The 16,100-nt window shown below is 38.6% G+C and overlaps 2 protein-coding genes and 1 long non-coding RNA gene across 3 annotated transcripts in view; 2 read left to right on the top strand and 1 right to left on the bottom strand.

Annotated features, from left to right (window-relative positions):
- Positions 1–10,056, top strand: part of LOC116040797 (probable G-protein coupled receptor 153) — a 35,130-nt gene extending 25,074 nt beyond the window's left edge. The window contains exons 4-6 of the mRNA XM_031286444.2: positions 1,066–1,255; positions 4,630–4,814; positions 6,995–10,056. Coding sequence (XP_031142304.1) covers positions 1,066–1,255; positions 4,630–4,814; positions 6,995–7,834 — 1,215 coding nt within the window. The 3' untranslated portion in view covers positions 7,835–10,056. The remainder of the gene's footprint in view (positions 1–1,065; positions 1,256–4,629; positions 4,815–6,994) is intronic.
- A 950-nt stretch (positions 10,057–11,006) lies between these two features.
- Positions 11,007–16,100, top strand: part of LOC118496511 — a 29,875-nt gene continuing 24,781 nt past the window's right edge. The window contains exons 1-2 of the long non-coding RNA XR_004899077.1: positions 11,007–11,277; positions 14,406–14,681. This is a non-coding gene — a long non-coding RNA (uncharacterized LOC118496511). The remainder of the gene's footprint in view (positions 11,278–14,405; positions 14,682–16,100) is intronic.
- Positions 14,035–15,367, bottom strand: her3 (hairy-related 3). Its single transcript, XM_031286715.2, has 4 exons — positions 15,253–15,367; positions 15,038–15,133; positions 14,824–14,905; positions 14,035–14,654 (listed from the first exon to the last, which is right to left on the bottom strand). The coding sequence occupies exons 1-4, from the start codon at positions 15,304–15,306 to the stop codon at positions 14,173–14,175; spliced, it is 714 nt and encodes a 237-aa protein (XP_031142575.1). The 5' UTR covers positions 15,307–15,367; the 3' UTR covers positions 14,035–14,172.

Raw genomic sequence — 16,100 nt, 5'->3', positions numbered from 1 at the left:
ACAACATAAAATTCAGAATAGATACTGTAATGCAGGTTCTGTCATCTGGCTCTTCATATTCTAAAAGTGACTTGAGTTATTTGATACCCTAAATACAGTAGCAGTAGTAGGTAGTTACACTGTGTCTAGCCCATAAGTTTATGATATTGTACAAAACTTTGCTATGATGCGGTTTGGTGTCTGAACTACTGAGGGTGCTGTTTCCAAACGGCAAGTTTAAACTGTTACATTTGACTGTTGAAGTAGTATAATACACTGTAAAAAATAAGTGTAGTACCCATTCAAGGAAGTCAAGTTGAACTAAGTGATGTATCTGCACTCGCTCACTTTGCTAATTTAATCTAATCAATGATACTGTGTCTAACACCCTCAAGTCACCACTGCATGATAGTACATTATTGTTTGCATGTATGATTTGAATTTTGTTTTGTTAATAAATACACCCATTTACACCTGGAACCCCAGTGCAACCGCAGAAGTATACAGTAGTGCATGTATCAATGTATTAACTGTGTTCCAGATTAAACTAGAAGGGCACTCGGAGAGCGCAGACCTCCGCCAGGGCATGCCCTGTCTCACAGTGTTAATGCAGTGTGAATTTTTCAAGTCGGGAACTCATTTTTCCAACTATTTCAACACCACATGAATGCAGCACAAATGCCGTCTTTCGCAATATTAACAAAAGTGAAAAATAATTTGTGTATCCGCCCCGAAATTCTGATCCACTCCAGAATTGAATGGGTGCTTTCTTAGCCCATCCTACACCCTTCCAAGTTTAATAAAAAACTGGACAATAGTTTTTTCCATTATCCTGCTGACAGACAAACAAACCAACAGACAAACCAAACCGAAAACATAACCTCCTTGGCGGAGGTAATGAATACTAGCTCTGTTCTGCTTTGTACTGACCTGTCAACCTAATCCGTGTTATTAATAGTGCTCTGAATATCGCTGAATGGATTTAAATAAGACTATGGAATTTAACATAGTAAGCAGCAGTCCTTTCCATACAGTATAATAGCTGATTATGTTTTTCTAACCCTTTTGCTTACTTACTCTGCCCAGGTGGTGAGCTTTGCCAGTCTGAAGTTTGACCGCTCCTACAACTGGATGGTGTTGTGTGTGCTGTGGTGCTCCATTGCCCAGTCCATCCTGCTGCCCATGTTCCTCTGGGCTTGTGACCGCTATCGGGCTGACATCCGCATGGTGTGGGAGAAGTGCGTCGCCATCATGTCCAACGACGACGTGGATGAGGGTAAGACACTGTCAGAAGTCTCCCTTCTGTCCTACCTCCTTTTTTCCCCTCCTCTTCACCTGATGATGAACATATGGACGATGATTTCTAATACCTAAGACAGCTCAGTGAAGACTAGTATAAGCTCTAAAGAGTAGTGTTTGTGCTGTTAAATGCTCTCTGAGGCCATGCACGAATTGAAATCTCAAAGGTGGTTCCAAAAGATAATTTGGTATATTTTTGCAGCGTTTCAAATTCATAGATGCTTTGAAATAAAGATAATTTGCTCAAGTTTATAAATTCCAAGTGAACGCTTTAAACGAGGCATGACTGAATTCAGGGTTTGGACACAGATAGTTGTTTGTGTTGATTGGACTGTCTTTGGCCGTAGGAATTACAGTAACCAATGTGATTTATCAACCTAAACAGTTTTGTCTCGTAGCCCAGGGAGGAGTTGTATTGGGGAAATTGAAGGCAGCAATATTGCAGGAAGGGAACAGAGGTTAACATCCAGCTCAGAAATCTTTAGTTTATGGCCTAATGTTTGATAGACATGTCCACCTCTCGTCCTTGAGGTACAGTGTGGTGTCACCTTTGTGATTTACATCCTCAGAAGTGAAGTTTCTTTGAATCAGATTTATGCAGTAGCAATTGGTAATTATAACTGAGAATCCAGTAGTCATGATAATAAATGTGAAAAAATACTGGAGCCAGTTAACAGCCAGTTAACATCAAAGATTTGTGACAAGAAAAACACACTTTTCAGAATGTTGCAGAAAAAAGGTGCACTACTGTATATCAGCTTTTTTTTTGTGTGTGTGTGTGTGTGTGTGTGTGTGTGTGTGTGTGTGTGTGTGTGTGTGTGTGTGTGTGTGTGTGTGTGTGTGTGTGTGTGTGTGTGTGTGTGTGGGAAGATAACTGACGCTGTCAAATCACAGGATTTAGTCTTTCACAGCCAGACTTATCTCCACACTTCGTTTTAGTGCTTGTATGTCAGCGGCAGGGTTACATTTCTGTAGCCAATTACAACACAGCACATATACACAATTATGGCTCTAGTTTGGTCAGAGTTTTGGTTTGAGAGAGTTCCTCTAAATGTTTTGACACTGAGAGTCAGCATTACATTCCCAAATGATAGATTTTGAAGGAAGATAATATATTCCTGGTTTCTACCTCATAATGCAGGTTCAAATCGCTCCTTAACTCTGGAGCCCCCATGATTACCAGCAGCTTCACATACTCGCTCTCTGTGACTGCTTGCTTGGTGTTCTAAATATTAAACTATGTCACTGCCATCTATTTTCGGTCGGATCAATCAAGTTAAACCAGACTCTAGAAATAAAAATGCTACATATTAATTGTTATGAAAATATTAAACCGTCTGTGTTAGTCTCAGTGATCTTAGCTTGTCCCCAACCTTTGATCTGAACTGGCTTCAAGGTATGACACAGCGTAACCCCAATATATTGTATACCTAGAACATTGCTACAAATCTGTAAATATTGGAATTGGTCATTTTAAATATGGCAAATGCATCTTTTCGAAGTGATTTGGTTGTATGTATTTACCCGTTTTTAGGGAATATGGAAATGTTTCTACCCTGGACTATCAAAATAATATATAATATTAAAAAATGACAATAAATAATCACAAAAGTAACTAAATTTCTTACATTCACAGCCTATTTAGCATATTTAGAGGTACAATTTAAACATTTGGTTAAATATTATGGAGTGGCTATGACCTTTTCACAATAGTAATCATGAGTTATACATATTTAGTTTCTTTTGAATGGTCATTAATACTTACTTTATATTTTGTTGTAGTTTGAAGTCTGAAAGCAGTGGTCAAATGTTATCATGTGACCTATCGTGTGACCTTTGTTGTCAGGAGATGAAAATGAAGTGACAAGTGTCTGTTTAACGCAACTTTCTGTAGTATATTTTTTGTATGTTTTTGTATGTGGTGTGTACTTTACAAACAAAATATTGCTGGACAAAGGACATATTTACCTTGCAGCACTTTTTTCTTTTTCACTCCAATGCATTTGAACTGGGCAATCTTCCTCTAAAATGTCCTGGCATGAGAGGATGATAAAATAAATGGTTCCCCATTTATTTGTTAGGATCCAGAGTGAAACAAGAACGATTGCAGTAAAGCTGAAAAGCACTTTCATGTCATTATTATGGTCATATTTCCCTCAAGTCACAAAGGGATACCCTCAAATTTTTTTTCTGCAAAAACAACTGAAATAAATATTAAATTAATTATTTTTTATATACAGTATATGTTTATTTTTGTTTTGTTTTAATTTATTTTTCTTTGTGAGATGTGGATTCCCACCTACTGGTCAGGTTATATTGACAGGCAGAAGTCTGAATTAAATTGCACTTAAATAGATAAGAAAAGAAAGATAATGGTCCAAGATGTGTATTTCATCAAAGACATACATGTATTCCAAGTGAGCTAAACATTTAACATTCTACCAAAGAATCACAGACACTTCAAAAACATTTGGTCCTAGAATTAGGTCACATGATAATCATAGAAAGGCTTGTGGACTGGGTCCATGACCGGATCTCCGTAATTCATGCAAACTGATGACAGTATGAACAATCTGTCTTTTTTTTCTATTGGCACTGTTTAAACTCAACACGAACTGAACCCCTTCTTTCCTGTTTCTAACCCTCCAAACCTTTTGATCCTCTCCCTCTCGACATCCTCCCTGATATCTGCTCATTGTCCTGCAGGAGCCATAAAATAACACAGGGCAGGCCATATTCTGTGTGATAATTAACACTGCCAGTTCTCTGCTTTTTTTCCAGAGGGCTTGCCATGTATAACTCGTCACAGTTGTATGTATGAGGATTGTTTCCTGATTTCCCAAAGCTACTGACTTGCATGCAAAGCTGCCTGTGCAAATAGCTACTTTCATTTTTCATCTTTTTGGCCAACATTTTCCTCAGTATCAGCATTTTACACACCCATCTCCAATTGATTTATAATGAACATGAATGCAATAATTGGGGAAATAATCTTGGACGATGGGTATTTAAGAACTAAGAACACTTGACATTGTATGATTTTATTCAGAGTGTAAGCCCTGTACCTTCAGAGATTCTTTATGCAACTATTTGGCATTTTTTCTGAATTCAGAACCAATCTGGATTTTAAGCCCTTTACTAAACATTTAAATGTAATTTTGGTCATTTTTGTAGCAAATCTTTTTTTTTAATCTAAACCTCACATTCCAGAGCAGACCCGTAGGCTAAGTCAACAAATCGGAGAACAATTGAACTTGTCTCTCCTATTTATTCGTCTGTCTGTCTGTCTGTATTGTGTATTGAGTTCGTTGCTCTCTAATCCTGACGCTCGTGCTTTTCTGCACTTTGCAGAAAACAGCCAAGATGGAGGAATTCATGGCGACTTAATATATGACAGACCATATGACTATAGCTCGGCGCCTGAAATCGTGACGGTAGACCGTAATGCCAAGTATGAGTTCTCAACCTTAGAAAGGGGGGTCCCGCAGGGGTATCCATTGAGGGAACAACAGGAAGATAAAATGCAGTATTTGCAGGTATACTTTTTATTGATTTTCTTCATTTCTTTTACTTGATCAATTGAACTATTTCAAAATGACACTGTGCATGTTGAAATGGCCTTGTGGGCCTTTACAGTAACTTGCTTGAATTTTCTGGAATCATTAGACATTTTGCTATCTTTCCCAGATATGCCACAATTTTTTTTGTCTTTTTTATGTGAATCAAAAATACACTCTGGCTGACTAATGTTTGGTAAATATGACCATCGACAGTCCCATCAACATGTTAGATGTGCTTAATTTATCCACAATTGTGTCCTAGCCATGGACCTACATTTGAATACATTCTTATTTTGTAAGAGGGTAAGAGTTTAGTAACTGACTTACCTTCTACATTTCAGAAGTCCATCAAGGTTTCATGAAAGCACACCTAAACATTTGCTCATGTTCTACCCAAAAGCATTGTGTCCATTGGATCCGGCATCCATCCCGGTCAGATGCAGAGCTGTCAAATGTTCATTTTCAGCCTGCATTAACACCAAAGTGTTAGTTCTAATATGCAGCCTTCTAAGGCAATTGAACAAAACCTTATTTTCTGATTTGGCTCCAGTCCTGACTAACTCTGTAAACTCCAAGTTCTGGCCCAGAATCCGATTTTGGATCAATATTCATGAAATTATTGATTAAAGCAGTGATGATGATGAACGTTTTGTTCGACTTGGCCTGGAAGGCTGTGGCGAGGATATGTAACTTTAGAATCAACTAATTGCAACCCACACAATATTAACTTTTACAAAGCATCTTAACACTGTGTCATCTTTGTCAGAAACAATTTAACAAGGGCTTCAGTTTTCTCAGTACAGCCTGCAGCTGAAGCAGTCCACATTAACTTGGACAAATTTGCTTATTGAATATATTTAAAAAAAATAAATAAATAAAGAATTGGTAACATTCCAACAATATAATGGACACTTCAAAGACCAGTGATCCTACAGGATTGGATCTCAATCCAATATTCAAATTGACTTTTAACAAAGCCTTGAAACAGAGATGTATACAGTAGCTATCATTTCATCAGACCAAATCATTACTCCATCCATTGTTTTTGTGTCCAATACACCTCATCATATGACAGATTAATTTGATTGTAAAGTAATATTTAGCTGTGTAATTCCTTGCTGTATATGTGAGATGGTGAAACAAATTAGGTGCATTTTATATTTCTGTTACAGGATGACTTGCTAAACTGTGATACAGTCACATTATTTCTGTCACTGCTAGAAGGGTTATGGCCCAATTAGACCATGAATCAACAAAACCCTTCAAATCATTATCAATAGCACCTCCATTTGAGAATTGCTATGGCACTTCTCAAGTGGTTTGATTGCAGAATAAAGTCTCTTTGGCTTTATTGGCTTGTCGTGTGAGTCACTGTCTCTCTTCATCCTGCATCTTAATTCATTCTTATGCTTGTGCTGCCCTCTGCTGTTCAGCCCTCCCACCTAACACTCAGTGCTACTGTATCGTCTGCTGTCTCATTTCTCTGTATTTACTAAAACCCACCACAGGGGGGCAGACTGATATCAATCTTGTGGCTCTTGACGTCACCTTGACAAACCCTCTCTCTCTTGCATAGTTGTCAGAACAGAATGGAATGTGAGTATAACATGTAGGAACCATCTCCTTTTGCATAATAATGGAGGTGACTACTAGTTCATTTATAACCATGTTAGTATGTTAAAATGTCCATGCATGTCTTAGGGAATTTATTTGAAAAACTTAAGATAAAATTGCACTTACATCTTGTGCAAACAACTTATATGTGCTACATGTAGGATATTACACCAACACTACAGCTGAATCAGGGTACCAAAAATAGATTGAATTCTGAGACTAACATGAAAAAGATCACTGAGCTATATGTCATCATTACCCTAAATATTTACATAAAACAGTTTATTGGGACTAGACCCCTGCAAGTCAGTGTTACTAACATTGCAGTGCACTATCACAGTGGCATTGACAGCCACATTACCATGAAGAATCCTACATGTAAAATCCTTTGAATTGATAATGTAGGTGTGTTAATAATAATGATGTTATAAAGCCCAACTTATTAAATGAGCAGTGCCACAATGCTTACTGGTTCTGTGTTGCTGTAGGTGAATGAATGGTTATTTATACACTGAAGGGTTTGGTCTGTGTGTTGCGTCCAGGTGCCCCCTACAAGAAGATTCTCCCACGACGAAACCGACATGTGGACCAGCGACCGGATCCCCTCATACCTTCACCGATGGGGCTCCACCGAGGACATGATAGTGACTGCCCACTACAGCTCCACCTTGCCGCGCCGCGAGAGGCGCAGGAACAGCCTGGTCTCCTACCACGAGGAGAGCCACCATCCCCATCACCCGCATCGAAAGCGGCGACGCTCTGAGGAAAGTATGCACTCCCTCAAGCACCTGCCACGCGTGGTTTGTGGTGGGGAGCACTATGAGGACGAACTGCGGTGTTTTAGCCGCGACGAGGTGATCAACTTTATAGATGAGACGCCGCTGCCGAGCCCCAGGAAGAGCTCACGGCGCGCATCCACCATCTCACTTATCCCCGATGTGTATGAACAACACACAGTCATCCTTCCTCACTTCCCGCTCACAGACTTTGAGCGGGAGCCTCAAGCGCTCAGGCGGCTCTCAGAACACAAAAGGAGCAGCAGTCGGTGCAACACGCCCGAGGCTTCCCCCAAACCAGACAGACCTGCTGGAAAGCAGAGCCCTGGGGCGTGTGGCTCTGGTAAAGGCTGTCGGGAGCGAGAGGGGAAACAGCAGTGTGAAGTGGGCTCACCTGGGCGCAGCCAGCAGACTCCAGGGCACTCTGCCTGTAGGCCCAGGACAGGCAGTGAAGCCAGGGATGGAGCTAGAGCTGACTGGGGGCATCAGAAGCACCTGAGCAAGGGCGAGAGTAAAGAAAGCACAAACAGTTTTGTAAGGACACCCTCTGCATCGTCCTCAGGATACATCACCTTTCCCTCTGATTCTGTCGGCTCCACCACCTAAAAGCAAAGTTTTCCCTTGTTAATATCAACATTATTACTGCAGTTATTATCATGATGAAAACCACTGGAATATTGGTGGTTATGGGAAAGTGACCTACTGGATTATTTGTCCTTTTTACTTGTGCCACTATTCTGTTTTACTATATATACCACCAATAAATATCTGTTATGCTTAATGGCCTTGGGAGCTTTGGACATTTCTGAATGGGCCTATTGTTGATTTCATATGCAGGCCGGTGAAAAGTTTGGGTGGTCCTGTTATTCAGCTTTCACATCACAAAATATCCACTGAGGACATGTTTTGTTTCCAGCGCTGACACAAATAAACTTTTTTTTAAATGGCGTGAACATTCCCACTCCTTGTTTTTGCTGATCAATGTTGCTTCTTAACTGCTCAAAGAATTGGAGGAGGTAGTTGTAGGGGTGGTATTTTTTTTCTTTCCATCTTTCTTCTTGCACTAAAGAAGTTGAACTCAACTTGTATTTTATTTTGCCTGTAATGGCTGTGTGTTTTGTCGTATGGACACATTTGCTTTCAAACCAAACTTTCCTGATTACTGCCAGTGTACCTTTAGATTGACTTAAGGACATGACACATTATAGTCTACATGTTTTTTTTAAATTTTGATCATGATGTACAACCTTTCTATTAACATTGTTATTCACAACACATTAAACCTTTTTTTTCAAGCACCCTATGTTGAAGTAAACGGAGTGGTAATCCCAAATTCTTTAATGCCTAATAGTTTTACAGTTACTGTGTGAGATTTTGAGATATAATGTGAAGACCCCTAAATTCTTAATGAAAATGTGAAGTCAGTTTGTAAAAAAGATTGACATGTCATGTATATATGAAAGATATTGGATTTATGGTGTTGGTGTTTTTTGTTTTGTTTAATCAGACCTTTGGTTAGACCATTTTCTCCCAATTCTTATTATTCCATTGTTTGTGTTAACTTTGGAGATAATCAGGCACAATATTTGCTCATCACTTTGCATATTTACATGAGACCAATACAGCTGGAAATGGTGCTTTGTCCCCATCAACTGAGCATGTCAGCCTGACTTCACCTCTTATTTGTTTTCAGTAATGTGTTAAAAAGCACAAATTATGATTTTTTTTTTTTTTCTTTTAAATAGCTCTCTAAGCAGAAACCTCTAACCTCTGTCCTAAAGTTGAATAATTGCAGCGTTCAAGCTGACTAGATGTGGTATAACTTAAATGCTGGTGTAGTACCTAAACCCACAAAGATGTTAGCACAAATTAGAAACATTGTTAATAGAATGGAAATAGAGTAAATTGCAAATTAACAATTTATAGTAAGTTTTTTTTTTTTTTTTTTTAAAAAGCAGACATTACATTTGATATGTTATTTCATAACATGCACCAAGACTGCTAATGGTTCTATTCTGGGAGTTTTTTTGAGTGTGAAGTGACTTTTTTAACACCTGATTTATCTTAGCCTGATGAAGTAATGTGCATTAAATGTAAGCATCCCCAAAGCCTCGGTAAGGGGTGCCTTGGGAGTTTAGATTTATTCATGTTTCTATACATATATATTTGGAGAGAGAATATTATTATTCCCCATCATAGCAAAGTATAAAAGGTCAAGGACAAAGAACACTAAATTATCAGTTAAATAAGGCCACATAATTTTTAAGAAATTCTAACTTAGCACCCTCACTCAAAATGGACACTGCAGTTAACTTTAAAATGCAGCTGACTTTACAATGCCCATTGTTAAATTAATGAACAACTTCTTATATTTACCAAATGTGACAATTTGCTGACAAAAAAAAGGGAGACCTCTACAGACCTGGACAGTACCTGCTAACATGAATGTATTTGGACATTAGGTTTAATTTTTCAAAGAAATGATTATGAGTATAAGGGCAACATGGGGACAAATGTCCCCTTTGACAGCCTTATTAGCTGTGAAACCGTTTTGCTATTACCGTTCAAGTAATGAAGTTGCATGTGTTTGGCATATACTTTTTCACCCATCTGCGGTCATTTAAATGTTTAGTTTGAATTCTGATGTATTGGTGTACCTCTTACTCATTGCAGCCTATTCATTTGGACTGAATTATATTTTTTTTGGTGAAATGTATCTTACTTTGGAAGCATAACATTACATTCCCCTGTCAGACTTTGCTATGTCATAGACTTTTGCATTTTGTTGTGTTTACAATTTTAAAAAATAGTTTTGTAACATATTCAAAGATTTATGACTCGAAAATGAATGATGTTAAATGTTATGATTTTCTTGTTCTGATGATGACTTTGTTAAAAAGATACAACTGATTAAATTCACAAGATATTGCTTCAGAGTGTGTTTTTAGAATTTAGCCACCGTTGTTCTTTTTTCACTATGCTTGTTGTGGAGCAAAAGTATGCATCTATTTGAGAGATTTCTTTCTTTTTGGCATATGCTGATTTTTACCCCAGGAGTTTGAGCATTGGACATAATGAAATATAACATTTGTCTACTTGTCACCATGGCCACATAAAAGTGCAAGCCCTGGTAGGTCCCCAAAAGAAGACCCAAGGTTTGTTGTCCTTTACAATGATATGAGATTAATCAGTTTGCTCATTTAGGCAGTACCCTGCTTTCAGTAGGATATGGCCAAAGACAAATCTATAAACACATCTACAGTAAATATTGGTTGATTGGTTGAGAATACTAAACTTAGCTGGAGCTGCAAATTTTCTGCATTTGCCTTTGAACAATTAAAAGTCAAAAATAGTATAATAAACCATAAGGCAATCTGTTCTGATTCCTCTCCAATTTGCATTTCCAATTATTAAGCTTCCTATAAAATTCCTAAACACAAAAAATGCATAAAAATAAATTTCATGTTAACAACTCAGAGTTTTCCAACCTTTATTCCTTTCACTTGCTGTAAGCTATTCGGATAACTATTCCTCTATTTTTTCACGAGTAATGGACCTTTTTCACAGCAGACATTTTGACTTGTCATAGTAGGAAAAGCACAGCTGAAATTGATAACCTTAACGATGGCTCAATTCCATCAAGTGTCCCAGTAAGCTATTTCAGTCAGCATGCACAACACCAGGGCCTCTCCTAAGTGGAACGCAGCCATCATTAATGGTTTTGAATACACCTGTGCTTTTCCTACTATGACATGTCAACATGTCTGTCGTGAAAAAGGTCTATAACTATAGGCTGTCTACCAAGCTCTGTTTGCAGCCTGATACCGACATTTTCTCAAGCTTATTTAAGCTCTCTGTGTCAACTTTTGACCTACACTGAGTGCATTACCTAAAACTAAGAGCATTGTGTTATCTTCTGTCTCTAATCAGCTGATTCTGTAACGCAGTCCCTGCTTTAAAGCTTTGTGGCGAGTTCGGCGTTGTCTGTTGTCCCGAGTTGCCCGCATCAGTGAGCATGGCAGGACACGGCTCTTTTTACGAGGCAAAAGGTAATTCCACGGTGTGCTGTAGGTCTGGCTGAAAACAGCCTGGAACCATATTGTATAAGGTTCACGCTTAATTATGAGTCTTTGGGTGAGTCACATAATGTATGTTTTAATCGCACAAGTCATCAAGTGATACCACTGTATGAGAGAATATTCAGCTGTTGTGCTGAACATGACCTGTCACAGCAAGGAAGGACATATTTACCAGCAAAATGAGCAAGGGACGGAGGGGTCTGCAGCGCACTTCATCCATGTCTGCTCTGTCAAGAGCGCCTGACTGGACCCAGTCTAATGCTAATTACTTATTATCTCCTTTCCTTCGCTTCTCAGCTCTAATGTGGGTCGCTATTATAGTGGCAAACCAAACGGTACTTCAACAATGTTGAGAAGAGTTCATATACATTCTTAGAAAAGTTTTAGGGCATTCAGTGTGGAAGTCACGTGGCATTTCCTTTCTTGGATAAAACAAACTTCTTGTGACATGGGCCTCTGTTGGTCTCATCAAAAGGGTAGCTTTGACTTTGTGGGAAGAGAGTATTAAGATTTACAAACGGGGTTTATAAGCAGACCAGACCAAACAACAAGCTGGAATAACAAATATAAGGGGGTTTGAAGTTTAGTTGGTGTTTTGCGGGTTAAAAATCCTCGAACCAGGCATTGTTTTTTTTGTCCATCGTACTGGAAAGGAGCATCGCTTGTTCACTGGGCAGCCAGCTGTCTTTTCAGCATGTACCATCTGAAAGAGCTGTGGGCGTTTCAGAGATTCTCCTCGCTGTAAGGTGCCATCCTTTCCAGCGCTGCTCCTTAAGAATGGAGAGACACTTTATGACGTCCCTGCCAAGGTAGCGGAAGAAAACTATAGGGGACTTTAACAGAGCTGACTGATTAGACAGGTTTGCAAGTTGCACATATGGCTTATAGCCCAATAGCCTAATTGTAATCAGTGTAGTTCAACATGTTATAGCCTATCCTATTCAGTAGCCTATAGGCCTATACACCAAAAACTATAACGCTACATACAAATACTACTTCAGTAGCCTATATAAAAAAAACTACTAGGCATACAATGAAAATATAAAAGTCAGTTATGGTTTATCAGAGTTTTCCTTCGTATACCAATTTGTCATGTCTTTTTTAAGTAAGCCTCGTTCAATCGACATTAAACCTGTTTGACATGCACAGGAAGATGAATGATGACAGAAACATGTATGAATTGGGTCAGGCACTGCAGCAAGCAGCCAACGTAACGTAAGAATGCGCTGATGTGGACCCGGTGTAGAGCTATTCTAAATTACATTTCAGAAAAGCTGGAAACAATTAAACTGACAGAGATTTCATTTAATTTCCGAGAAGGAATTTAAATTACATTCACGTTCACATGTTTTCTTTTCTCAGCATATAGCCTAGCCTACAGCGTTTCACCATCTCCAGAGGAGAGGGAGAAGAAGGCATGGCGTGTAATTAGAACCCTGTAGCAGAAAATTGTTGTGCTGCCCGACAAGCATCTGATTTGCCCGACACTGTTTCGGTACTTATGCGTGAAACCGGAGAAGAATGGAAGAAATGAACCCCCACTATCCTGGATATTTTTTTTCCCTATATGTTAACTCCATGTTTCTTATTTCGGTTACACTTTCTGTTAAGGGAAGGCTACAATTCATATACTTAAGTAATGCTTAACGCCTCTATGAAAGCACAACAGAAATATTAAGCTTTTTTCTAGGCCATTCTGCTCTAATTTGTCAGTGGTACCTGCTAGAAGATTTTGGTTTAAGTGGATAATTCTCGAAAGCGGTACACTCCAACAAGCAAATAATCATAATGGCGATTATAATAGTAATAATAATGAAACAATAACAGATAAGTTTGAAAATGAAAAATGGAAGCTGCCTTTTGAGCCTTAAACAACTAGGGCATCTTTATTTTTTTTATGGTCAAAGTAAATGATAGAAACATGATTTTTTTTATCAGACTTAGTGACATGTTATTATAAATATTAGTATTAGTTATTAGTGTATTTATTTGTTGTTGAAAGAAGTGCGAGTGTAGCACGGTGGGGAATGATGTACTAAACCCAAAATCATCTAGCAGGTGCCAAGTGACAAATGCACTGGAAAAAAGCTTAATATTTCTAAGCAAATGGGTCTAAAAGTTTTATGTGACTGGAATCCAACTAATTTGGTCTCATATAAATGAATGTATGAAGTAACTGTGAATTAGCATTATTATCTAGTGGAAACTAATCACAAAGTCATAGTGACTTGATCATTTCTAAATGGTGATAAACAGGAATTAATGGTACATCCTGTATATCCTGCAATGCATTAAATCATCATGAGTTATGCATTAGTTAAGCATTACTTATATGATTTGTACCCTTATTAACGTTACCCTTTATTGTGGAAAAAGCGATGTATTGCAAGAAAAACAAATGAAGAAACCACAACCTCAGTGTTTATATAGGCCTAATGAATTTATCAAATGTTTAACACAAATTGATGAATGTAAGATACATTTTAATTCCGTGCCCACACATCTACTTTGACCATACAAAAAAGAAAAATGCACTATGAGGCGGCTTATCATTTTCTTTTAATTTAGCTAATATAACAGGTACCCCTATCCATCATGTTTTTACTCGTCATCTCTGTTTTTACCAATATGACATCGAAAAATCAACATTTGACTTTAGAGATTAGCCATCACTTGCTATAAATCTGCCCCATGTTGTAAACGACCCGTGGAAGGTTAGGATTCTATAACAGACATAACCACACGTTCTTTCTTTCGTCAATTTTATTAAGAAAATAAAACAGTAGAACCTATAATAGCATATTGTAATCTATACAGTGCAAAAATAAACATTCAACCAAGCTATGATTTAGGATATCTACAGCTTTACCAAGGCCGCCAGACATTGTGCTGAGGTTTTGTAACTTCATTCCTGTAACTGACAGGGGGACATCTCTTGTTACTTAAACTTTTTTCATGAGTACTTTGTGTGGGTGCCGCAACAGGGACAGTCTGTTTGGTCCTAGATGACTGTCGTGCATCTTCGCTCGGTAAACAAGGAGACGTGCTTGCACTAAGCAGTTTCAGAGTTTTAGATTTGGCCGTTTTTCTTTCCTCAGGCCCAGCTGCCGATGGAAGAAGTATCCGCACCTCATCCTGTGTCTCTGCTGCTTGGCCCCGGCTGCTGTCCATGGTGCTGAAGACTTCCTCTCGTCCCCGAGAGCGACAGAGTTTACTGGAAAGCTGCGATAACATCCAGCTGTCGCTCCCGTTCAAGTTGTCGGCCATCAGCAAATACTGGTTGACGTTTGCCATGCAACTGCGAGAACCAATTTGATAATCAGAGAACTCGGAAGCAGCGGCAATGCCTGAAAGCAATGGAAAGACATCGTAAGGTAAGAAACACACATACACTATGCATACAATTGTGCGTAGCCTAAAGCTGATCCGATGTATCCATAAAATAATCTTAAATCCACCGAGTATCTTATTTGAATATTGACGGTTTGTAAGCGTGAGGTTAGGCCTATAACTTACAACTCTGGATCTTTTGGAGGTTCCTTAGATGTTTCACAGTAAGCTCCAAGATGTCGGCCTTTTCCAGTTTGCGCTTTCGAATCTGAGAAAAGAGAAAATAGATTACAATACAGCAATTTTCTAATAATTATTATAATTACTTAAGAATGCGTTGCAATAACTGGTCCGGTTTATACAAAAAAAACTGTTCTAAAGTTACACCCTGCATACTTACACTACTGCTGTAGTAGCTCTCCAGAAGAGATTTTAACTGGTCCAAACACTTGTTTATGCGAGCTCTTCGTTTCTTTTCCATGAGTGGTTTGGATACCTGTAAAAAAAAAAAAAAGCGGGTAAAATGAATATTGCATACAACATACTTCAGTAATTTTCTGGTATATAGTGTTCTACCCCTAAATTATGTTCCTCCTAATAAGTTATTCCACACACCCTGTTTCCAGCGATGGGTTTGGACTTTTCTACGCAGTCTGTCGTCGCCACCATTCTGTTAGTCCTTTTCTGATTTCCTTGAAGTTAATCTCTTTCTCTCTTTGGCGCACGAATGAAGGAGTTTTCTGAGTGGATTTATATAGAGACACCCACTTAACATCTCAATGCAAACAGTCCCGCCTGTCTCTTGCGCTCAAATGAGTAAAACACCGGCGTCATTTGACAGCCAACCAAAGGCTACGCGGCACAGACAAGTGAAGAATGTTATGCTGTTTTAAATATGCATTTTAAATTACTGAGTGTTTTGCAATTTTTATCCCTGCTCGTAATTTATAACAAACCGCCAACTGGAATTACTCCTGAATTTGCTTCTTCAGTTAAATTTAGTCAATTAACAAAAGCCTGTTAACAAATGCAGGCCCTGCAGACTGCAGAGGAATAGTCAGATATCACAGTGCATAAAAACTGTACTTCCCCGTTGGGATAGGCCTAAAGTACTCTGTCTGTCTGTTTATAACTATCTAGCTATTGGGATTATTTCGAGGTCGGTTAAACACAAAACATACACAGACCACAAATCTATGTAGATGCAGTAGCCTATAGCCTACTGCACAACGGATACATTAAGTGCAAATATCCAAGAAACAACGTGTGGGGCAAAAAGCTAAAGAGAAGCGTAAAAATCTTAAACATAATGGGTAATCATAATGGTTCTGCTCGGTGAGCATGGTGTGGATACTATTGACTCCTTTATTCAATCTTTTAAATGTGAGTTTCACGCCACCAGACGAAGGCAGCACCGTGGTAATTCCCAGCGTGTCACCCACAACATTTAGATTTTCTGGTGG

The sequence above is a fragment of the Sander lucioperca genome, chromosome 12 (genome assembly GCF_008315115.2).
Source record: "Sander lucioperca isolate FBNREF2018 chromosome 12, SLUC_FBN_1.2, whole genome shotgun sequence".
Classification (NCBI taxonomy): domain Eukaryota; kingdom Metazoa; phylum Chordata; class Actinopteri; order Perciformes; family Percidae; genus Sander; species Sander lucioperca.
This window is presented reverse-complemented; position numbering and strand designations above follow the sequence as displayed.